This window comes from Passer domesticus, chromosome 9 (genome assembly GCF_036417665.1).
Source record: "Passer domesticus isolate bPasDom1 chromosome 9, bPasDom1.hap1, whole genome shotgun sequence".
NCBI lineage: Eukaryota > Metazoa > Chordata > Aves > Passeriformes > Passeridae > Passer > Passer domesticus.
Genome location: NC_087482.1, coordinates 27,063,109 through 27,088,420, shown reverse-complemented (window position 1 = coordinate 27,088,420; position 25,312 = coordinate 27,063,109). Strand labels below are relative to the sequence as shown.

The 25,312-nt window shown below is 44.0% G+C and overlaps 1 protein-coding gene and 1 long non-coding RNA gene across 3 annotated transcripts in view; one reads left to right on the top strand and one right to left on the bottom strand.

Moving 5' to 3' along the window:
• Positions 1–1,759: 1,759 nt before the first annotated feature.
• The window catches only part of LOC135307748 (EF-hand and coiled-coil domain-containing protein 1-like), a 36,906-nt gene continuing 13,353 nt past the window's right edge, over positions 1,760–25,312 (bottom strand). Inside the window, exons 3-8 of one of the 2 annotated variants that reach the window (XM_064432180.1) lie at positions 11,086–11,195; positions 9,662–9,788; positions 9,240–9,399; positions 6,617–6,775; positions 5,108–5,177; positions 1,760–3,108 (exon numbers count right to left, since the gene is read on the bottom strand). In XM_064432180.1, coding sequence (XP_064288250.1) covers positions 2,975–3,108; positions 5,108–5,177; positions 6,617–6,775; positions 9,240–9,399; positions 9,662–9,788; positions 11,086–11,195 — 760 coding nt within the window. In that variant the 3' untranslated portion in view covers positions 1,760–2,974. The remainder of the gene's footprint in view (positions 3,109–5,107; positions 5,178–6,616; positions 6,776–9,239; positions 9,400–9,661; positions 9,789–11,085; positions 11,196–25,312) is intronic. The other variant, XM_064432181.1, reaches the window with a different exon arrangement.
• LOC135307750 (uncharacterized) lies at positions 11,445–23,510 on the top strand. Its single transcript, XR_010368411.1, has 2 exons — positions 11,445–11,916; positions 19,893–23,510. It is a non-coding gene; the product is annotated as an uncharacterized LOC135307750 (long non-coding RNA).

Sequence of the window (25,312 nt, the reverse complement as noted above, 5' to 3'; positions counted from 1 at the left end):
AATTATTAAGAAAATCAGACAGTGTAAATACCAAAGGATTCAGTGTCTTAAACTCCATGAAATCATAAATCTGAGAGAGGCCCTGTGGCTGGTAATGGCACACGTCACAGGCACCCTGAGAGGGTTTAGTGTCACTCTCACACCGAGCAATTCCATTTTATTCTATTTTTATTTTAAAAGTGCTCCTTTCTTCCTAGTCCCAGCTCCTTCCATCTCCATGTACAGATTAAGGACAGTGTCATGGAAGGGAGGAGTTTGAATCCCAGGGTTTTTCCTCCCAAAGTGTGCACAGATGCACTGAACCCCTTGCAGCAGCTCTGGCTGGACAAGGCCACTCTGATCTGCTGCAAAATTCTGTGATGAGTCCTCACTGCCAAATACTGCAGAGAGAGCTTCAAAAATAAATAGGACAATTATTAGACAACTTTACAGATCAGGTGGGCTTTAATTTACTAATAGTTAATGCCTCCTATTAGCAAAAGAAATCATGGGAGGAGGAAACTTTCCTTGAAAAATGCCATTTGTGCTAGAAGTGTGAACCCCTCAGAGGTTACCCCAGGGAGAAAGTTGCCAAATGGGAAGTGAGGAGGGCATTGGGAGGGAAAGGGACATTGAGGATGAAGTAAAATAATTTGTGGGAAAAAACCAAAAACTTTGTGGTGGAGGTCAGGGGAGAAATTACCCAAGCTTCCTTTTAGGGCCAGTTTGCAGGTTTAATAGAAAATTAATAAACTAAAAGTGAGTTTGGGGGGATCTAAGGAAATGCAAAGTCTGTGAGAAACAGACTGCCAGGTTTGGGGGACATGGGAACAGGAGAAAGGGTCCAGATGGTGACAAATCCAAATGCTGCAAGAGCCCCGCAGTAAAGGAGGATCCAGAGCCAGGTGTGTGCTGCATTAGAATCCTGCCCCTGAACACACAGATCAGGCTCATTTCATAATTTCCTGGCATTTTCCCTCTTTACACCTCTGCCATATTCCTGGGAAAGTCACAGAGCTGCACACAATAAAAGCTGATAGTTTTAGGGATTTTTAGCAAATTAAGCAAGCAGGGATCTGATTTCTGATCATTTAAATTTTTACCTGTGGCACAAGTAGAGGCTGTTTCTGTAGGATACAATCCCAGCATGTACCTCAGTAATAGTTTATTACACTCTGGTATTTTGTTAGTAATATGTTTAGCATTAAGAGACAGTTTTCTTTTTTAGTGTGAATATTGTTCTATGTATATATGTCCTGTCTAATGTATCTTTAAGAAAAATGTACATTAACAATATATATCTATTCTTAAAATCTTCATCTGCTACACCACAAAACCCCCCCAAAATACAGAAAAACCCAACAAGGTAAAACACCATTGAACAGAGCTTGTTTCATTGCTTGCATAACACCTTTTTTCCTCTCCTTTAAAATGAAATTAAAATAACACAAATTTTTGTTCCCAGTGTGGCTCAAAGGTGGCACAATTTTCCATGGAGGTGTGTGAGAGCTACACAGTGCGGAAAGGAATGGGAAGGAATGGAAATCTTATTCCCCAGCTTGCATTGTGGACCTTATTCCTATATGAAAACCTTTTCCTGGGAAAAATTCATACATGTACAGTTGAATGATCTTGTTTCATCACTGGCATTATCTCAGGCAAATCACTTCACATTCTTAAAAGATCCACAGGGCATCTTTTCAGTAACATAAACTCACTGGCTCTTTTAGGAATTCTGCCTCTGTGAATGACACTGCAAAGGCACCTTGGAAAAAACCTGTTTTTTTTTTTTTTTTTTTTTTTTTTTACTTTTGCCCCAGGAATTATTTTATTGCTGATTAATACATTCCATGGCACCACAATTAGGTCCAGCTCTTTACATTAACTGGCCTCCATGTGGGGCCTAATTTTGTGTCTGCAGCTGCACTGAGGGAAATTAAACTTTAGAACTCACTTGTGCACTGCACGAGTTGTTTGCTAACACAGAATGACAACAAAGTGAATTTTTCAGCTCTTCCTTTCCCTGAGAGCCTGGGAACAAGATTGCTTTGGACCTTCTTCAAGCACTTAAATGTAACTTCTTATGTAAAATCTGACTGTTGTCAGGAAAGGCTGCTGCATATTCCTAAGGCATCTCTATAATTGCAAATATAAAATTCAGCAGAGCAATAAAAAATCTAGCTTCAGAGTTAAATAAGGTGAGTAATTGAGTGAGAAACACAGAGCCCTTAAACCTGCACTGCTGGCACACACTCCTGGGTGTTGTTTATCATTCAGTTTGTCACCTCTAGAGTAAGGGATAACAAATCCAGAGATAACACAGGCTGCCTTGGCTTTGGAGTGGGGCTTCCACAAAGGCTGCAAACTGTGCCCAGCACCTGCACAGCCAGGGCTGTAAATCCCTGTGGGTCAGGTGAGGGTTGGTGGGCACAGTTTGGTTTGGTGCCAGTCCAGTCCCAGTTTTCCAGGGCTGTAAATCCCTGTGGGTCAGGTGAGGGTTGGTGGGCACAGTTTGGTTTGGTGCCAGCCCAGTCCCAGTTTTCCAGGGCTGTAAATCAGTGTGGGTCAGGTGAGGGTTGGTGGGCACAGTTTGGTGCTAGTCCAGTCCCAGTTTTCCAGGGCTGTAAATCCCTGTGGGTCAGGTGAGGCACAGTTTGGTTTGGTGCCAGTCCAGTTCCAGTTTTCCAGGGCTGTAAATCCTTGTGGGTCAGGTGAGGCACAGTTTGGTTTGGTGCCAGCCCAGTCCCAGTTTTCCAGGGCTGTAAATCCTTGTGGGTCAGGTGAGGGTTGGTGGGCACAGTTTGGTGCCAGCCCAGCCCCAGGGGCACCCCAGGGCTGGCCTTTGCAGTCCAGGTAAGGCAAGGCAGGCTGTGCCCAGCCCGGGGCTGCTGCTCCTCCCTGGGGTCACTCCTCGCTCCTGGCCAGTCCAGGCGTGGCTGAGCTGGACAAATGTCCCTGTCCTTGCTCCTTGCAGCTGTCCTGGGGCTGGCTGGGCTCAGCAGGAGATCACCAGGGGGTTGGACAGGGACCGTGGGCTCTGTGCCTGCTCCGTGGGCTGCTTGTGCAGGAGTTCACAGGCTGCCAGCTCCTGCTGAAGGGTGTCCAGCACTTCCAGCAGCTGGGCTTTGCCTTGGGAAAGCAAATTGCAAACATGAGCATTTGAACAAAGTCAGGAAGTTGCAGTTTCACAATCATAACAGGCTCTTTTCTTCATAGGTGCCCTTTCAAGTGGTTATCATAAAATGTCTAAATTTTGTGACCAAATAAAATTAATTCCTGTCCAAACAACCATGAGCAAATCTCTTGAGGGTTCAACTGTCTTCTCTGGTTTCCTCTTGCTTCATCCCCTGCCCACTGAGGTCTCATGTACTTGTGTGAACAGATTATTTCATATCACCATTGCCAACCCAACCCACTTTGGCTTGTCAGAGAGAAATGTGTGATTACAAAGACTGGCAAAGCTGCTGAAGCCTCCCCAGGTGCACAGGCAGACAGTGGGAAGCAGAGGAGATGAGCTGTGTATGGCAGTGGTGGTGCAGGATGCACAGAGAGCTGCACTTGCTGGAGTTTTGGGGAGCTGAGCTGCTCTTACAAAGGGAGAAGCTTTGAGCAGCATCCCTTGGTGTTATTGTCACTGCTAGTAATGAAGGGATGGGACTTCTTTCAGGCTAAAAATGATTTATAGCTCAGACCAACATCAGTCTCAGGGGCTGTGAGATTTCAGAGGAGTAAGCAGTCGGCCACAGCTCAGAGCAGTCACAAGTTCTTTGTTACAAGGCGATGCAGAACTTTCTAACCCAATGCACAGCTGGCACAGGGTTGATTTTGCTTTTCTAACCCATCACCTTTACTCACTTCTGCTGCACTGTGGATACTTTTGTCCAATGGCTTCTGTCTCACTTGCACACAAATGCTTCTGTTAGAACTTCTGAACTCTCAGCTCACTCCACACAACCCCACCCCTACACTACAAACCCTTCACCATCTTAGCAGTGCAGTTCCTCACTTACTTCAGGCATATCCTTACAACTATAGAAACAAGAGTTTATTATTTTTCTGCTTAATATCTGTATATTGTATTTTTACATCAATCCAAGCTTCTTCCAAGGCTGCAGATCAAACCCTTCAGTGTCTGTGGAAGTTTCTATTTTTCCAATTCCCACACCTTGGAGTCCCTGTCCCTGTGCAGGATAATTGGCAGCACCTTCTGGACACTGTGCTGTGGATCCAAAAAGTCTTCTCATCTGTTCTCCCAGGAGAACACCAAACCCATGGCTCAGCTGGGGTTTCTCTCTGTACTGGTGTCTCCTGGAGCCTATAAAAGTCTGGTTTTGCCCTCTTTTCTCTGCTTCCTCTGCAGCTGAAGAGCTCAGCTTGGCTCTGGGCTGCCTGTGCCCTGGATTGCAGGGCACAAGGAAAAACATCCTTTGAAACTGCAAACCCCAAAGGGTTCCCGTGCTGTTCTCCCTAAATCCCTGTAAATAATACTCTCCAAACTGAGCCCCCAGGCCACATCTGGTCTTTTCTAATGTAGTCTTTGACTGCTGCCTGCCTATTAAAGCCCCTGGAGCCATGTTCCTGGGACAGGATGTTCATTCCTTGGAGGGGAGCACAAATGCTCTGCTAATAGGAACAAAGTAATCAAAGCAAAACCCCGAGGTCGTGATCCCTGCATGGCTCCTGCAAAGGCAGCTCTGGACCATGGCCAGGGACAGGAGCTTGCAAGTTTAGAGGAGTCCAGGTTTGAGCTGGTTTCTGCACAGAACTGTTCTGATGGGTAAATCTTGTGTTGCAGAGAGGAACACAACACACTGGGCTAGCAAACCTGAGAAACAGCTGCATTACATACTTGGTCATTTCTCCACTTTCTCCTATCAATGAAACCCTAAAACATTTGTAGGATACTGAATTATCCCCCAAAGGCCAAATTTTAATTAAAATTTGACTAAAAAAGGACCCTGGGTGTGGTTTTGATGCATCACAGATTAGAAAGCATCACTTTCTACAGATATTATTCTTGCAAACTACCTCCTTCTCCCCAGCCTGTAACCTGTATCCTTTTCCTACCTAGTGTTTGTCTCAGAAGAATAATTTTCATGCTTCTTGGTCTTTAGATGTGATTTCTTACCAGGCTGGGGGTCACGGCAGGATTCCAAAGTGCTCAGCAGGATTTTCCCCAGGGCTCGCTTCGATATGTTCTTTAAAAAACAAAACAAAATTATGACATAAATGTGTCCTTCACCAGTTTACAGACGTGCAACAGAACCTGTGTGCAGGGTATTTGCATTTGGAAAGGAAACCAAAATGACACTGAATCCTGATTAACACAAGACCTGATGTTTGCTTTATTTTCAAGCATTTGATTTTAGACCCTGCTCAGACAGTTTCTAGGGGGGTTGTAATTCCTTAATATGGCTGTGGAAAGAGAAATAACAATTATTCAGCAGGAAATACAGAATTTTCTAGAGCTTGTGCCTAAACAACTGTAGGTGGCAAGGAGGGTAAGCAGAGCAAAAGCTTTTTGTCCTCAGCCAGGTCTGTGGGAAGGTGAACTGGACCTGGTGGTGTTATTTTAGGAAGGGTCTTCTCAGACCCAGTTGAAGGACAGAGCAAATGTCCCGTGGCAGGGCTGGATCTGAGATGTAAAAAACATTAGTCAAAGTGAGAGCACTGTAAAAACTACTCAGGATTTGGACGGTCTCTCTCAGTGGTGGTTTTACATGTGAAATCTGGTGGGACATTACATAATTGTGCCTGGGAAAGCAAACTGTCCTCATTTTCTGTCAAGACACTGGTGTGCTTTCTGGGAGATGGTCTTGCAATCAGTTTAATTAGCCCTGAGTATCTGCAGGGACAGGTTGTTCTTGCTAAAACTTCAAGAAGTGGGAGTGGAAGGGAGCAATTCTGGGGGGAAGATGCTGTTACCTCCAGGCAGAGCTGGCCCTGCTCCCTGCCTGGAGCCTCTTCCATCTGCTTGGCTGCCCCAGTGGGGACTGGGGCAGAGTGGGAAGCAGTGTGAGGCTTTCACACGGCCTCAGCAGCACTGTGTAAGGTTTGATTAGTCCTGACAGGATGTGTGTGTGTGTCTTTGGGCAGTCACTGCTTGGTGGAAGGTTCTGTTGGCAATGAGATATTTCAGACATGAAGATGAATGTGCTGGGGAAGTGACACCTAAACCCACAGGTTCTGATGGGTAAGGTCTCTTTTGTCTTGGGTATATCCCATCAGGGATTTAGGGGATTCTTGTTAAACTCCCCTGGCAGTTTTATCTCTTTAATGCTGACTCACAGTTACACTAGCATGCAGTTAAAAAAAGGTCCTGTTCTCGAAGGAAAAATACATGTTCTGGAATCTTCCTGATTGCTCACTCCTCTGTTTTCCTCATTTGTCCTCACTTTTGGTTTAGAGGGTAATGAGCTTGAAGATGCAGCTCCAAAGAGACCTCTAGGCTTTTAGAAAGCCAGACAAAGGGGTCTGAAAGCTTTCTGCAATCACCAGGCAGTTTCCAGGGCACACACCTGTAAAATCCTGTCCTGCTGTAAAGGATTTTGTGCTTCCCAGAAGAGATGAACATATTCTCAGTTTGGAAGGCACTACAAACCCCAGTTTTCATTCCAGGACTGCTTTCTCACCATACCAAGTCTCGGAGTTGTTGGAGAAGCTGCAGAACATCCAGGAGCTTCTCTTCCACCAGGGACAGCCGAACCCTCTCTGTCTCCAGCATCTGCAGCTCCATCTTCAGCACTTCTGTCTCCTCCACCTTCTGCTGCAGCTCCCCGAGCCAGGGGCCTTTCATCTGCACAAAACACAGCAAACTGAAGGCACTGAAGCTTTTCCTTTCTTTCCCAAGGATTGCAAAGCTGAGTTTTCCCCCTTTTGTGGTCAATGGGGCTCACTCCAGAAGATTCCCTTGAAGGGATGTCCATTTCTTTAATGTGATATAAAGAGATATCAGGGGTTGTTAGGAAATCAGAGCTTTGCTCTTGTGCACAATGGAAGTTCATTCACCACTGGGTGCAGGCAGCTCATTCAGGAATTTTAAATATTACATTTATTATATATTTTATACTTAAATACTAGCATTGCTATGTCAGCCTTCTCCCCTTTTGCATTCTCGTTGTCCTCTATAGAGCAAAACTATTTGTGTGCCCTCAGCACAATCATCTCTGTCTTGCAGCTCCTACCTAGAAATCATCTGTGCATTCAGTGAGACAGGAAGATCTCTCTGTCCCTGGTGCAGTGGGAACCATGTGAGGAACACCAAGAGCAACAACCTCTCCACTGTTTCTCCTTGCTTTTCTCCAGATGTTGGGATTAACTTCTCTTTTGACCCTGCATGGCTGTTCATAAACTAATTGTCTTTTTAATTAAGCTGGCAGCTTGCATGCAAGCTCATATAGAAAATAATTGGCATTTCTTTGTAACACTACACTCAGCAGCATAACACTTTATTTTTAGACTTCACTCATGTTCTCCCCATCTATCACCCCCAGGTTACCACCCTCTCTTCAGGAGGAGCTATTTATAAGTGTTTGCCTGTTGGAAAGTAGAACTTTCTAGACATGACAAATCTCAGAACTCTCTCAAACTCTGGTTTTACAAGCCTCAGGCTGCAGCAATTATTAATCAGTATTTGAGAGTGCTGCCCTTCACTTGCATGCTGAGGCTCTTGCTTGTTAGCCTTGTTATTTGTCTGATTTTCCACACTGAGCAGGTACAAACAGAAGCATATACAGCCATGTGTAAGGCACTTTTGTCAGCCTCAGAGAAAGTCTTGGTGGTTTATTTATTAAGCCAATATATTTATTTGCAAGGTGCTCGAGAGAGAGCATTTCTCAGTCTTCCTATTTGCTTTGTGTTGATTACAAGGAGAGTCACCTTTTTGACAGGAATTTTTTGCTACTTGTCTGTTTTGTAGCAGCAAATACCTCCCCTATAACTGCTGGCTAATATAAAAGGGCTTAAGAATAAATCTAACAGGCTCAACATGATTCATCCCACTGCTATTTAACTTATGTCACAGTGAGTTGGCACTATGTCTTCTTCACCTCCCTGCTTGCCTCTAAAGCAACATTTTTCTTCTGGAATTTTGTATTAATCTGTTGATAATGGTGCTTTTCCAGACAAGCTGCACAGAACTAATATCCATCAGCAGAGATGAAAAAGGGGGCAGTATGGTGCTGCAGAAGAAGATGAGCACCTCAGAACAGGGAAAAAAGGAGAAGAAAACTGGCACTACCTGCAGGTATTTTTTTCCCCTGTGGACTGATGCTAAGCAGTAGAGAAGGAACTTTCATATTTCTCTAAAGAACATTGCAAGGATAAATTGCCATTGAATGCTGCAAATTGTGTAAAGCAGAAACAGGATTTTATTCTGCTTTTATTTTGTTCGCCTAATAAGTAAACTCTTTCATTTAATTTACTCAAGGGAGAAAATTATATGAAACACTGTTAAAACACAAAGGATGGCAACATGTGAAGAAGCTGAATCACTTTAAATATTTCACTGATTCACATAATCCTTCCAGAACCACTGAAATCTTTCTGCTCTGTTTATAGATGGGGTATAAAATACTGAACAAGCACAGGAGAAAGCAAACGAGGGCAATGCACTATTTTTGTTTCATAGAAAGATTGCTGGCACTTCTGTGCCCATCAGGGGCTGAACTCTGCAGAATTTAAATAGTGAGCTCACAAGGACTGCTGGGATACAGCACTGGGGCTTTAAATAATGTGGTTATAACTTCTGCTCAAGGGTAGCTGGACATGCTGCTAACCTGAGAACTAATTTTATTCATATTTTATCATATTATTGATATATTAGATTGATATATTGTATTTATGATATAAATATGTCTGTCTAAGCCCAAGAAAAAGAGTAAATGGGATAATTGACTGCAAAACAGGGAGTCTCAGCTAGCCTGAGAGATTTATTGAAAGTTATTCTGCTCCCAGAGGTGTTGGATGCCTTAGGATATGGGGAGTGCTTCATCCACAGCTGGAGAACCTCAGTAAATCAAGGACTGTATTTGAAGGGCCTGGGGTACCTCTCATCTTCCAAAGGCAGATTTGGGTAGGAAACAGAGTAGAAATGCAGGTGTTGGAGGAAAGCAGGAGATGTGTGAGCTGGCAAACTGCAGCACAACGAGAAGCATCAGCAACAGAGAGCAGAATGGCCAGAATAAAATACAAACACACATAGATGCAGCTCCCCAAAGGTGCATAAACAACTCTTTCACACTCTGCTTGGCACCTCTTACCTCTTCCATGCTTGCTTCCAGCTTTTTCTCTTGGTGGCCCTTGAGTTCTGGCTGCTCTGTGAGGGGGGAGATTCTCCCCGAGGGCTCCACAGGGTCCTTCTCGTCAGCGCTGCTGGTCTCCAGGTAGGACAGCAGCTTTCTCCAGGTCTTTTCATCACATCTACACACATCATTAAGAGAAAAAGGTTAGTGAGACCTCACAATAGAGGTCTGTGTTTGTTAAATCCAGTTTTCCTGTGGAATTCTTAGCAGCATGGGTCACAAATGAGTGTCTGACACTAATGAGGGCTCGGTGGGAATCTCCAGCAGGCTGCTCCCCATGTGCCACACAGGATGGGCAAAAGGCTTCTGGCTGCAGCCACAGGTTGTGAAATGATCGATGCAAAGGGCTCAAATGGCATTAATTAACGAATTAAACTTACCCACTGCCACAGCAAGGGAGCTTGGCCAGGATGTCCTTCAGCTGGGGAGCCCGGTCCCCGGGCCCCTTCTCCTCCTCCTCGTCCGAGGCCGCCTGGCCCTCCACGGAGCGGAAGAGCTGCTCCTCTGCTGGGAGACAGGCAGCCCTCAGCAGCACCCCAGCAAGCCCAGCTACACCCCCAGTCTGGGCCAGAACGAGGTGGGAGCCCAAACCCCCAGAGAATCCCCGGGCAGGTCCCCAGCATCCCTGGGAAGGGGCTGGGGCAGTGGGTTTTGCACAGGAGGCGTTTGCAGAAGTGATGCAAAACCACTACAGGCAGCTGCAGCCAAGATCCTATTGTGAGAGGCTTGAACATTTCAGTGCTCTCTTGTGGGTAACTTGGAGCTGTTTACCTCAACTCCTTTCTTTCCTTAAGCTAAGGATAAATGTGAAGGATCAGTTGTTGTGATCCTTCAATTTCTGTTCAAGAACACAGTTTTTATACTTATTCATCTCTCTGAGTTAGTTTTTCTGCCTAACCCTATTTTACTTGATAGAACACTTTCTTCTGTTTCAGAATCTATGACCCCATGATTTATTTGTATGGAAATGTTTTGCTAAAAAGCTGTTTGTTCTTGAAATAGTGTAATTTTATGTGGAAACTCTGAGCTGGCAAAGCGTGTGATTTGATAGAAACATTTGTAAAAGCAGGTTTGCTTTCTAAGTCTAACCAGGAGAAGATGCTACAATGTTAATTGTATTTACTTGTCACTATTTTTCACATTCCCAAGCAGCTGCTTGCCAGCTCCACTCAACACACACCTAAAATCCAATTTTTTGTCACAACAAACAGCTCTCCAGCCTGCAGTAAAGGTGCCTTGTAACTCAGAATTATTGTCAGATAAGTGCTTTTGTGGTCTTTGAACTGCATGTGCCCAAAAAAACAAACCACTGCAGGGAAGCCAAAGCATGCAGTGTTATGGCAGCTGTTGGTGCTACATGTGCTAAACAGTTTGGGCTTCTCCAGAGTCACTGGAGCAGCCAGGATGTTTCCAAGGAGCGTGGCTGTGCAGAATGTTAACTGCAAATTGTTTCCTTGGACATTATTTTTGCTGAGGTTCTGCGTTTTTATTTACGAAGAAATGAAATCTTTATACTTTTTTAGCCAGGAAAAAAAGTTTTGGTGGGATGACTCATGTGGAAAAAAGCAGTTTTAAATCACAGCTCTAAGTGATAAGTTCAGTCTTTCATTAAACACAGAATTCTGTGGGGAGTGAGGAGTGGAAATCTGGGCTATAAGGCTTTGGGTAGGTCTGGGATTTCAAGACTCTCTAGGACAGGTTCGTGGTACGGCAGTTTAACCTCTCTGGTAGTTTTGCTGCTGCTGGCACTGGAGATGAGAGAGGCCAGGAGTGTGTGGGGCTGGCTTTGGGGCTGGGTCAGTACCGTGCCCGGCGGTGCCCGGCGGTGCCACGGGCACGGCTGCTCCCTCCTCCTGCTGCTGCTGCTGCTGGGGGCTGCTCTGCTGGGCAAGCTGGCATCGCTCCACTTCCCACCTGCAGAAGAGGCCAGAGGGTTGTAGATGAGACAGAGACACTGCAAAGCAACACACTGCATTTCCAGAAGGCTTCAAACCCTGTTTTTATTCTAGCCTGCATGCCTTTTCTACATTCTTACAAAGCTCTTAAGCTTACGCTTTACTCATTGGTCACAAAAGAAAAGCAAAATGCTCATTGGAATAGGGAGTTGCAGGTTTCTCTTATTTATCCTCCTTTCTTTCTTGTTTTCTATGTCAATGACCTTGGTAGAAAATTCTTTCAGGGGTAAACATGGATCCTGTTACCAAACTTCTTGATGCTCACAGAGGTCACTGTAAAACCTCTTCCACACCAGAGTGAGGTTGGTGTGCAGGAAATTTGGAACACCAAGATGGCTTTGGTGGGATGCAGCTGCTGGGATTGGCTGAAGAACGGGGCCATCGACCCCAAGGGCTGCCTGAGGTCCTGAGACAACCAGAGGAAGGTGGATTTCAGCTGTCCTGTGATAAGAAGACCTGAACAGTGCCTGTAACATTTAGGTCAGGTCAAAGACCTCTAGGAAACATCTGTGGAGTAGTCACTGTAACCACAGGCACCTGCACCCAGTCCCGTGGGCTCAGACATGTCAGGGATCTGGATCCATGTCTTGTGAGCGCTGGGATGAAGCAGAGTCAGAGCCTGAGCAGTCAAAAAGAATGAACCAGGAATGGTGGCACACCTGGAAATCAGGGACTTGCAGGTGAGCAGCATCTCAGAATGGGTGTCAGCATTGCTGACAGCCTCCTTTGGGATTGTCTTTGTCTGAGAGGACATCACACTTGTGTGTTTTAAAGGAACGGCTTCCAAGGGATGGGACACACATCAAATAATGTAACTGAGGAATAGAGTCCTCAAAGGTGGCAAATTCCCTCAAAATTCTTCTGTAGGTTAGTTCTGGTCTGGTGAATATTGAATATTTCCTTTATTTAACACATTAAATAGCAAAAATGACAGCTAAACCACTCATCAGGTGGGTCCTGCTGACACAAGCTGTATAACGTGAGCTTTCTGTACAAATCTTGTGCTTCCTGCCAGCAGATCCAGCTGCAGCTGGGAGGGGCCTTTGGCTGCAGGGACAGAGCAGCTGAGGCCACGCTGGCCACCAGAATCGCAGAGCTTTTGTTTAACTCAGCTGCTCCTGAGGAGCCACACCAATGGTAGCTCCCTTATTGCCTGTGAAACTGCAAGGAGTAAACAAGATCATGAATTTAAGCACAGAAGTCGCTATTTGTAAACAGCTGTAGGGGAGAAGCTGAGCTCAACCTTGCTGAGAAGCCAGCACCTGCTTTACCCCCTTGAGTGGAGCTGACTGCATTAAAAACTAATGACTTCATTTGCAATTCATGGTGTTATTCAGCTCAGCAACAACTGGATTTCCTGTAAAGCCAAGGGAAACAGCAATCCCCAGAAAGGAGCCTGGACAGTCATCACTTCTGGAAAAAATAATTCTGGAGTGGTGCACAAATAAAATGCACTGTAAAGCCTGGATATTCAGAGTGGTGGCTCTGAGAAGCATCACAGAGCTTCAGAGATCTGGACAGCATCTGGGGGATATTCTCTTCATAGGGATACTGCATTTTACTTTCCTGCAATGTGCTGATTTTCTGGTACTCTACAGGAATTCTTTACAATTTCTTGAGCACCATAGTTGGTGCAGAGCAGACTGTTTTCAGTTTTGAGCTGCACTATTATTTAGATTGCTTGGGTTTCAAATTCTAGAGTTAGTTCACATAACACAGATGCTGATATTTCAGTGCATATTTATTGCAGTGGTTAAGATCTTAATGTAAAACTTGGACAATTTTCAAGTATCATGGAAATCTCTTCCAGCAGGTGTGGGTGAAGGGGATTCAAGGAGGAGCTGGAAGCTTCTCAAACACAGGTTTAATTCTTTCCTCATTGCTATTCATACAGCATCAAATGGGTCTCCATAAATGAGAAGCAGAGTGAATAAACAGCACATTTGTTTGGGGCAAAGATCAGAGGGGGAAGCGGCTCTGGAGGTGCCTGGGAAGGTTTGTGTGGGGTGAGCATGGCAAGGCTTCCATGGAGACAGGGAAACAGCCCCCATTCATCCCAGAGCCTTTGTCCCCAGCATAATGGGCAGCAGCACTGCAGAGGGGAGAGTTTGCAAAGTACTGGACCTCAAAGTAATGCCCATGACTAATTGGCTTTTAATTGGCTCTGCTGTATTGTTATGGAAACATGGAGCTGCAGGAAAACCCACCTGCTTCTGGTGCTGAGCAAATCTTGGGCTTGAATAATTCCAGACTGATCGGAAAATAACTCTGAGGAATTATTAACTTGTCATTCACAGACCTTTAACTCGTCTCTTTTAGAGACTTCCTTGGAGCAGATCAAACAGCTGTGTGTGTACATTGCCCTGAGTGTAGTTATACTCACAACTACACTTTATTTTCAAAGTGTAGGACTTGTGGTTTTTAACCAAAATGAAGTGTGATTTTTATTTTTGTACTATTTTACCCAAGCTGTCAGAGTTCAGGGAACCCAGAATGGTTTCAGATTTGGCTTACTCCCTGTAGGAATTAGAGACTTCAGGTGTACATTTTGGAATTATTTATGACTTTTCATTTACAGCTGAGATTTTGCTTTCTTGCTGGAGCTGAGTGTCTCCACATGAATTTTCTGAATTCATCTGTCTCTGGTTGGTGCTGTGAGCTCCTCCCCAACAGAAATCCTATGAATGAACTTTCTGTGATCAATCCAGATGCTTCACCTCAGCTTTTGAATAGCTAGATCTCTCAGGCATTAAAGATAAATGTTTAAAAGCATGACTTTTTAGTGGCTATAATAAAGATCACTAAATATCCTGGCTTTATATGGGCAGTTCTAAAGCATAGTTATAACTTCAACTATAATGGTTACAGTTCTGGGAGGTTTCCAGTTCTTGGCTGATGATTTTAATTTTCTTGCCAAAATCTCCAGCCTCTAGAAAAAAGTCATTGAAGTGATAGCTGTGTGTTTTCTTGCAAACCTTCCCATCTCCCTGCATGCTGGACATGAGCAGGCAAATCCTGGGATGGTGCTGTCACACACAGCAGGGCTGTGCCTTGCTGTCCTTCCTGTGGTGGCTTTGAGCACTTTGGAGACAGCACCAACCTTTGTGCACACATTATGAAATGCCATTGTTTGAGGTCTGCTTTTACCCAGCCCACAAGGAACAGCAACAGAGGCATGTGGGAGCAAACACAGCCTCACCCCCACAGCCTGTGCCAGAATTGCCTGGATACATTCTGTTTGCCCTTCCTGCTTTTCAAACTCACATTTTCAGAATTCTGTCTCTCCTGGGGTCCTGATTTGGATTTTACAGAAAGATGCTTGAGAGCCTACAATCAAAAATAACTAAAATCCTGTGGTGTTCTGAGCACTGACAGCTCTAACCAAGGCACTTGACATAAATCATTGAGGCCAGGGAAAGCAGAGCTGTGCTCCTGTGATCATTTCCTTCTGCCACTGCTTGTGTAACAGCCCTCACCCTCGTGTGTTCCTTCACGTAGACGTGTCCTGTTTAATCCCCAGGAATCCTTCCCTTATCTCCTGGGTGCTGCAGTGTATAGCAGTAAAAATCAAATGTCCAGGGAGCCTTTTAGTGCCTTCAGAAGTGTTCTTCCTGACAGACTATTTAACAGCTGGGCAAAGATCCTGCAGAATTCCACTCTGAAAGCTTAAAAATGTGCCAGAGCTGTTTTTGATGTCTGTAAAACTGCAGCTATCCCTGAGTGTGGCACAGACTGAAAGCTCCTACTTACTGGCACGTAAATTCCTTCAGGATTTATTTCAGCACCTCCCACATTTAGAGCCTGGTGGATCTGGCATGGCAGGAGAGAAAGATGGCTCATTTAACAGCAAACACTGAGCCTTCAGCTGGCTGTGAGTTATTTCTGACCAGGTCTTCCTGAGTTTGGGAAAACCCGTCAGGAATGTGTGAGGGAGGAGCTGTGAGCAGCTCTGCATCCAAGCTCCTCAGGAGCTGTGTAAAGGGGTTTTGGTGCCTGCAGGCTCCCCAGGAGAGCTGTGCTGGGGTTTTGTCTGTGCAGAGGGAAAAGGAGGTGCTGGCAGAGCTGAGCTGAAGTGTCAGAGCCAGCAGCTTCCACTCCTCAGATCCTGCATCAGGAAGCAGCAACAATTACCTCACCCTGTTTGCTGCTCTGCAAAAACATCCTCGGGGCTTCAGAGCGCTGCTCTCCACCAGAGACTCTGGAATTCTGCATGTTCCTTTAATCCCAGCTCCCTGCCTGCTATCTTGATACCTTTGGAAAGTTTTACGTTTCCAGGGAGCAGCAGCCTGTCCTTTGCATTCCGGAAGTATTGTTCTGGTAGGTGACTGAAAAGGAACTCCTGAATTGATTCACAGAACTCAGAATGTTCTGAGTTGAACTCCCAAGGTGCAATCTTAAGTGAATGGCCCATGGTTGGATCAAATCCACAATCTTGGCATTAGTAACACCATGCTCTGACCAACTGAGCCAATCTCAGGGTCAATAATTTTCCTTTGCAAATATTTGTAAGTTATTTGCCACTTTCTAGAGACCAGAAAATGCTGCCTAGTCATTCTGCATTTATTAGGATTCTGCATTTATTAGGATCCTGTGCTTTGGCAGCACTTATAGCAGCTTTTATTTTGTCTTTTGTTGCTGATGTGGTTGAATAAGAAACATTTTGACAGAGGTCAAAAAGCCACTGACAGGAGTGTAATGTGACCATTTTAGCTGCTCCCTGGGTGTAAGAACTGATTCCTGCCAGTGCTCAGCACTCTGGCTCATTTCCCTTCTCCATGGCTGGACCTCTGCTTCTCTCAGCAGCACCTCCCATTTATTTAATGAATCCCAGCCCAAGCAGGTTTGCATTGCATTCATCACCAAATTCACTTAAACTTACACCTAAGTTTAAATTTACAAAGACTCTTTCCTAGCAGAACACTTAAGCGGGTGCATAATTTTAGCCAATTGAGGCATCTCATTGACATAAACCCAGCTTAATTAGAGTTTAGCTCTAATTATGTGGCCATCACAGGCTGCAGTGCAGAGCTGCTAAATGAGGTGAAGGAGAGAGATGGTCATAGGTACAGGAAAATCCCTCATGGACAAGCTGGGTGAACAGGTTTCCTGTTTTCAAAGTCAATAATATTTTAAAAAAAGGCTTTGTTTCTTTGCTTCTCCCCTCTTAAAAAAAAAAAAAAAAAAAAAAGAAGAAAAAAAAAGAAGCCAATGTTTAATTGCAGTTTTCCCCTCATTACTGGAGCCTCTCCACGCAGGATCCCAGCTGTGTGTGAGGGGTTGGAGATTTTTTTTGGGGGGGCACATCGTGCTCCCCATCCCAAGCAGCCCCTGCCCTCCCCAGGAGCCCCTTTGGCAAAGACCCTTCCTTTGGACACTCTCACAGGTATTTAGAAACAGATACTTCCTCTTGTTTTCAGAGAGCTTCCTCAATGGATTTCCACAGGAAAAGAGGGAAATCCGTACGAAAAACAGGAAGCTTTCTGTGATCAGCACTAGGAGGAAGACTTAAAATAAATGTGGTTGTTTGAAGCAGTAGGTGATACCAGTGGTGTTATCTTATGTAAAAACAGTGATTAAAAACATCACAGGGCTGCAGCAGGATTAAAAACCTCAGGTGTTTATATATTTAGGTTTTCATTGTAGTTGACAGTCGGTGGCCAGCATTGAAACTTCCGTAACAGGTTTTTACACCATATTTTCTATTTTCACTTTACTGCCCTGGGCAACCCTTTTGGAAAATTTCCCATCTGCGTCAGTCTTGGATGGGATCCCAAACTTTCTCATGCTGATTCCGTTCCTCTTGCCCCCAATATAAGACTTCATCTTTCCCCTTGGCTTTTTGACCTTCTATAATTCAGTTTGAAAACCTGAGATTTATGCATTAAAAGGGAAGACAGGTCAGGATAAAATTTGACAAAATCTGACATGCAGAAATACTTGTTAACTAAAACCTTCTAGAGGTTTTGTAATGGTCCTTTCTGATCCATCTTCAAACTACCACAAAGTTCTAGATGTTATGGAGTTGTTACAGACCTTACTGTGGGCACTGAAAAGGGAGGGGGAATTTGGAACTCTCCATCTGAAAAGCAACTGTAGTCACACTAGGAAAATGTTCCAATTTTCTCCCAAGTTTTCCCTGAACCATGACATGGCTGCATTGGGAATCTTGGGCTGTGCAGTGTTAGGTAGGTGACACAGGCCCATCAAAAATGGGGATATAGCATGTGGAAGGGCAAATCTGAGGGGAGAAACTCTTCCATTTGTAAATCCTTTAAAGGAAATTTGACCTTGCTTTTACAGACACTTTCTTCATTTCATAAAGACAAACATCAGAGAGAAGATGGATTTGGCCTTCACAGTATGTTGTTTGCATTTGAGAACTTAGAGATAATATATTCTGTGCTCGTTTCTGATAGAGAAAATAGCAAAAAATGAAAGCAGAGAATGTTTCTGAGTTCCACAGCTAGGCTTTAGTAATTAGACACATTGTATTTCAAGAGATATATGAAATAAAAGCTCAAAATCCTCACAATGCAAAAGCATCTGAAACAAAATCTGTTTTATCCACTCCCCTCAGCTGGCAATGCTGCTGGTTGGGTTTTTAAAGGCAACACCCCAGAATGTCAGGGAAACATTTCACATTGTACTTTTTGAAGCTTCCATCAGAGAGCACAGAAGGCTTTGGAGACCTGAGAGGGTCCCTTTGAGGTCAGAGCACAACCAGCAGTGATGTGCTGCAGAGTTCTGGGCTGCTTTCAGCCCAGTGCCACAAGAAAGCCTGATGGGCTTGGTTTGCTGCTCCAGCTAGAACTGCACTGGTGCTTGTCAAGAGACTGCTTCATCTGAGAGAGAATTAAAAAAACAGCAGCAGGGCTTTGGAGTGAATGTAGATATTTCTTGGTTTTGGTTTCTGTAGATACCTTAAACAACTAAATGGGGAAAAAAGTCAATATAGTCTGTTCAAAGTGCAATATTGTTGCAGTGTTCAGCCTGAGATTTATCAGCAGAGCACCCTTCTCCCTCCAAACCATCATTTATGGTTTTTCAAAGTGCTCCTGACTGCTGTGAGTGCAACCAGTGCAATCTTTCACTGTAGGAAAGGCTGCTGCTCTGTGACACCCTGTGATGGGGTTCAGGAGCTGAGAGGGGCCCTGGGAGAGCATTTTCACAGCTGCAGCGACCAGCCTGGCAAGAGCAGCTAAAGGTGGCATTCACCATGCCCTGCCTGCCTTTTGGGCTAAAATTCCTCGAGTAGAGCTGGGAACATGCAACATGGTATATCTGGAGGGTTGTTAAAGAAAGCTGCTGGCAGTAAAGGGAGCCAGCTGGAGGTTGTGCCCTCCAAGGATTCATGACAGCATGCACGGGTCTGCTTTGCATTAGCAAAGGATCATTGAACTGCATTGATCCTGCCCAGAGCTGGGGAATCAGGATAAATACTGCTCATTTTCAGAGCTCTCATCCCTCTGGGAGCAGAAAGAACCTTGCTTTCAGATGTGAGGGCCACTATTAATGCTGGATTGAAGAGTAACAGGCTCCAGATCTGATGAAGGGCCAAATCCAGGGAAAAAACCCAACTGATGCATAAATTTCATTTTCTAGCAGAAACATTTGTTTGAAATGCCAGATCATTCCCAGGTCTCCAGTTAAAAGCCATACACATCATTGGGAACAGAAATGAAGGCTATGCCACACGCAATCTGTTTGAGATGACTTTTCACCACACCACGGCCCAGTGCCTCAGGCAGCCTCCAGAGGTGAGCCCCACGGTGAGGGTGCTGGCACCTGCTTCAGGAGCTGTCATGCAAACACATTTATCAGAATCAGGGGAATGCAGCCCTTGGGTCAGCGGCAGTGCAGGAGAGACACCATGTAAGTTCCCAATATCCCAAAATAGTTCCCTTCAAACCCCTGTTTACTTCAGTTCCTAGGAAGGCCATGCAGGATCAAAGGTGACTCTGGAGTGTATCACTGATGTTTGGGAGAGGGTTTAACAAACCCTGCCTGCAGCAGAGCTTCCAGGCCTGCCTTTATTCCAAAGGAGTTCCTTGTATCCAGCCCTTTTGTCAGGCCCAGACAATGGGATTCTGTGGAGATCTTTCAGTGGCTGTGTTTTCCCACCAAGACTGAGCAAGATTCTAGGCAATACTTTTTTCTGGCCCTGTGCAATTTGACACGGACAGTCTGCTCTTATTCAGTTGAATATTCTAAATTTCCTGATGCAATTGCTGTTAAACAAGAGCTGCTTCTCTCCTGTGTCTGCTCTGTGTTGCTAACCCATGGCTGCAGATGGAGACAATTGCAGGATTGTTCCCTGAGTCTTCCCTTCCTTGGTACCCCAGCAGAGTCATCACATCTGGGGTCTGTTACTTCTGCAAGAACTGTATTTGTTTCCAAAACCAGGGAAGAGAGGCCACAGTGCTGGTGCTGCTCTTGTTGACTCCTCACACCACTACATTATTGCAGAAGAAAATGTAGAAAAATCTCAATGTCCACGAGATGCCAGCTCCACAGATATTTACTGTGCAATCACTGCAAGCCTTCCAAAGATCCAACTCCTGCAACTCTTCACAGTTGCTAGGTTTTGCCTGTTTAGTTTTAAATAATAATTGTAATTATTATTTAATTGCCTCTGTAATTATTATTTAATTGCCAGGTGCATCTTCCATGAACCCTTTGGATTTCCTCACATCCTGAGGCCGATGGAGAGCTGAGACCTCCTTGTTCTTGTGCCCGAGGGCTGCAAGAGCCAGCAGGACCTGAGGGTGATGGACACCTCTCCAAACTCCCCCGATGTTCCCCAAGAGACTCCCTAAACTCTACAACAGCTGCTGAAATCAGAGTAGCATCATTTTGAGGCAAGATATTTGACTTTTCTTCTACAAGATGAGTAAAACCCACATCAAATGTTACAGCCTGCCTGTGCAGACCTCAGCCTGCCTTCAGACCCATCTCAGCTGGTGCAGGGAGTCATTTCCTCAGCAATCACTCTGGAATCCACATTTAGGCTGCTTTAATCAAATTCTTTTTCCTTCCCCATAGGTCTGTGACCACTTGGAAAGTCCTGTAAGGACTGATACAAAAAAACCACATAAATTTTACTAGAGTAGCATGTGCAGTTATGTATTTATATTTATTTGCCAGCATAGCATCAATAATGATGGAAAAAAGTTCCTTAAATTAAAAGCTCAAAATAGCTTATAAAGAAAAGTTTCTCCTGTCCCCTGGTGAGGATTAGACCTGCAACTCTGAAATCTGATAGAATGTGGTTTATTTTTATAAAATTAATTTCCTGAAGAGGAAAACTACAATGCCATGTTTGAAAACCTGATGAATTCTTCTTGTAGAATAGAACAGTTCAGTGGGAAGACAGTGACAGCCATCAGCTAGTCCAGCTGTAACTCTCCTAAATCAGTGTTTGCTTTTTAAATTGTCTGTATTTGATATTCATGGTGGAGTTCTTTAGAATTCATAGCACTTCCCCAAGTCATGCATTGATGTGAAGAGATTTTAAATGAGATTTTCCTGAATAATCTAACCAGATAATTTCATCATGTTCCTTTATCATATAGATATTTTCTCTAGCACTAAAATATTCAGGATACAGCTTGTATTTTATGTCTTAGGTTCTGGCAAGGACAGTGTAATCTCTATATAAACAGATTTCTGAAATAACAAATATGAACATCAGATTCAAAATATTCCTAAGTCCCTGGCCAGGGTTGGACAGTACAAAGTAATAAGATCTATTACACAAAGTTAGTTTCTCATTTAGCCACTTAAACCAGCAGTTATTCTTCTGGTGACATGAGCTGTTGCAATGACTGAAATAATCTGATAGTGTACTTTGAGTGCTGGTAGAATATGTATCAATAAAAGCCATGCTGTGGGAGCATCCCCTCCTTGTATTCCTCAGCAGTGCTGGTGGGGGAAGTCCGGGATGAGTTTGGGATATTTGCTCCTGTTGAAGTGAACAATGCAGTGTGCCCTGCAGTTAAAAACTCCTTCTGTGTCATCTGCTTAAGCTTTGTGTTTTACAGCACAGCTCTCCTGTCTGGCTCTTCTCCATGTGTGGAGTCAGGTTATTCTTACATCCTCAGAGGGGTTTTAAAGGAAGAGAGGGCTCACCATTAATACTTCATTCCTTTTCTCAATGGGATAAAATGTTGTATTTCTATCTCAGGACTACCTGAATTAGAAATAAGAAAAATCCTTCTTTCCAGGGTTATAAAACACCATTTTCTCTCCCTGACAGTCCCAGCAGAGTGTGAGAAACCAAGTCAGAGCTGCCTTTATGGGCAAAGAGAGGTGAGGCACTTGGATATGAACAATATCGCACAGATTATTGAACAGGAGCTTTAATATTGGATATTCATGCACATACCAAGTATCTTGGAGTGAAGTGAACAAACATGCACAGAGAAATACCAGTGCATGTCTGTGCCAGCCAGCTGCAAACAGCATGAAGGCCAAGTGAATGAAAATATTAAAAATATAACAATATATAAATAAATATATTAATTAATATATTAAAATAAAATTTATATTATTATATATTTCTGATAAACACACAGTATTCTGAAAATGCTCTGCCTGCCCCCAGATCCCAGCCTGTGCTGAGAACCCCTGGGCCAACACTCTTACAAATGATGTTTTTCAATTCTGTGGGGAAATATTTGCTGTGCCAGCATGTCAGAAACACTAAGCCTAGCTTTTCAGATTGGATTTTGCTGTAGGCACGAAGGGCTGAAAAGGCTCCGTGCAATATTGGTGTGGCTGTCTCTCACACAAAGGCTGACATCTCCATTGAATGGCCCGAGCTGGTTACCAGCCCAGCAGGAGCTCCTGGGCTCTGAAAGGAGATTAAATCAGTGACTGCAGACGGGGACAATAGGCATCCGCCAGGACACGCCAGAAAGGGAAAACCTGACCTGAAGGCAGAGACTTGTGCAGGGGTTTGTCACACCACATTTGGGCTGGGCTCTTCAGCCACCTAATCCTGTATCCTACTCATTATGTCCCACAAGGAGAAGCTTGTGAGGGGTGTGCAAGAAATCTGTGACAGCTTGCTAACGGGGAAGTTTGGGCTAAAGCTGGGAGTCAGAGATTTTCCTAAATTTGAGCTAATATTTACCACTGTAGTTCAGAAATTTTCCTTGCCAGAGGAGCAGTTAATCCGTTTTAAATCCTGCCAATCTCCAGCTATCAGTGATACTTGTGCACCTGAATGAGAGGGGGTTGTTGCAGAAGAATGAAACAGCATCTCTAAGCTTGGAGGTCATCTTAAAGGTGATGGTAGGAGCAGTAGCTGGTGTGGGTAATAGCTGCCTTCTTCTGTGGATTAAAATCATTTTTTAGAAGGGGAAATTGATGTGAAGGGACAACATCCAAAGCTGTGGTCAGGGCTCAGCTCAGAGCATGGGATGTCTGAGATGACAGAGGGAGATGAGCTTCACTCTCAGAGCTGTGACCTTGGACTCCTGCAGAAGCCATGGTGATGTTAGAAACCCACACTCTTATTTTGTCATTTCATGTGTACTAAAGGCTCAAAGACAATACCTAGAGATAGACTTCCCCTGCTCGTCATGGATCTGGTGCATCCTTAGTCCTCCCCTGGCCTTTCACTGAAGTATTTCAGTAATTCCCATGGTGACTCAGGTGGAGTCATCTTTCTATTTAACACCTGCTAAGTGGTTGGGGTTTTTTAAATTGATATTTTAGTTGCTTGTTTAATCTGTGTAAGCTTTTCTCAAGCTCAGCACTGTGCAGGGAGGTTCTCCAAGATTGTAGGACCCACTGGGTGAGAATAATTTTGTTTTATGTCTGCTTTGAGCCTGCCTCTGCTTTCATGAGCTGACTCACAGTTCCTGTGCTGAGAGACCGAGCAATTCTCCCCTATTCATCTTCTAGATGAAAATTTTACAGACCAATTTCATATCTCTCCAAAACTATCTCTCTTCCACATCTGCAAGTGGCTAAAATAATTTCCATGCCTTTTTTCACACTTGTTGCCTTTCCTAGGCCTCTTCCAGTTTAATTGGTTTCAGAGGAAGGATCATGAATTTCCCTGTTCTGATACAGGTGTTCTGTGAATGTGCGTAATTATTTTCTTTGTATTGTTCTCTGTTCCCTTTGTAATACATTTTAATGTTTTACTTGCTTTCCTCCCTGTAGCTTAACAACTGAACAGATACATTCCTAGAGTTATAAAGCTCAAAGCTGTAATTTTTCAGCAGATGTAATAAACTCTGAGTTCTTTATTGTTTCTGTTTCACTGAAGCTGAAAGTGTTGTTTGGGGTTAGTTTTGGGTTTTAGCCCCCAAAATGAATCTGATTTCATTTATTTGGTACCTGCCACCATCCCCTCACTCAGTGTCCCAGGATCATTCTGCAATTCTTCACAGTTGATCCTGGTTTTTCATATCTTGACTAACTGAGCAATTTAAAAACCTTTATTTCCAGTATCCTTTCACCTAAAAATCAAATGATAATCACAATATTGTAGCTTTCCTTAACATGTGATATAAAGCAGATTTCTCCAACTAAAATACAGAAATCTCCAAACTAAACACGTTTCCAGACTACCAGTTGTGGTTGAAATTAGGATAACGCCAAAGTTAGGTATCCATTTCCCTCTCAATGGATATTCTGATCTGAATCCAAGCTTTGTGATTCAAATGCACTTTTAGTGGAGATGATAATCAAATTACTGAGCTGGAACTTCATTGCTTTTAGTTGCAGAGATTGGTTCAGACTCATCTCTGAAGGATGCTCTCTTCTGTAGGGTTTAATGTGAGAGAAGCAGTCTGAAATATCCTGGGGTTTAACATCAGAAAAGGTGCAGCTTTTTAAGCACAAATTAATCTTCTAAAATATAAAATCTAGAATGCATTTACAATGCACTTCATCCACTAAGTACATTACCAGTGTGTGCAGATGAATTTGTTTAATTAAGGAAGGAGGGGAAGCCCTTTAAATTTAAGACTACACAATCTAAGCCACATAAGCTTTTTTACACCTGTTTTATAGCACTCACCTCTGACCTTGCACTTTATATATTATATTGTGGGCCAGATCATGGGTTTACAGTTTCACTTATAAAGTAATGGAAAAAGGAAAGCATTTTTGTAAAGCTTGGCATGGCAGCATATGTTCCCAGAGTCCCGGGAGCACTTTTTTCACTGAAAAGTTGCTTCATTCTAAGCTTGGTTAAAATGCAAACCAAAATCCAAAAGCATTGGTTGCTTAACTTCACTAAAATAATAACCCCCTGAAAGTGAACTCGAGTCTCTGCATGTTGAGCTGATGGATGGTTCATAAACCTTCCTTAAAACAATGCAGTGCCTGGTTTTCTACTGTACCTCAGCAGCTCTCCCAGCCCACATCCATCTTGCCCATTGTGAGCTCTTACAACACAGAACTCAGTTCAAATTAGCCATTTAAACTTCATTTTGAGCCTTTCTCAGGCTGCCTGAGGAGAGTCAGGGGCCCATGACAAGGGCACCCTAGAGCACAGGTGACATGCACACCTGGCTGGTGGTGCTCTCCACGCAGGAGCCTCCCCTCCCAGCAGGATGAGGGGGATTTCTCTGGAAATCCTCCTTCTCCCCCTGGAAAAAGGGAAATTTTTTGCTCACCATGGCTGTGCTGGCAGCAGGCTGTGCCCCATGAAGTGGAGGAGCCCAGAGAGGAGCTGTGCTGTCTGCCCTGTCCAACCCCACTTGTGGGAATTGGAAAAACAGAAACTTCCACAGACACTGAAGGATTTGATCTGCAGCCTTGGAAGAAGCTTGGATTGATGTAAAAATACAATATACAGATATTAAGCAGAAAAAATAATAAACTCTTGTTTCTACAGTTGTAAGAATATACCTGAAGTAAGTGAGGAACTGCACTGCTAAGATGGTGAAGGGTTTGTAGTGTAGGGGTGGGGTTGTGTGGAGTGAGCTGAGAGTTCAGAAGTTCTAACAGAAGCATTTGTGTGCAAGTGAGACAGAAGCCATTGGACAAAAGTATCCACAGTGCAGCAGAAGTGAGTAAAGGTGATGGGTTAGAAAAGCAAAATAACCCCTGTGC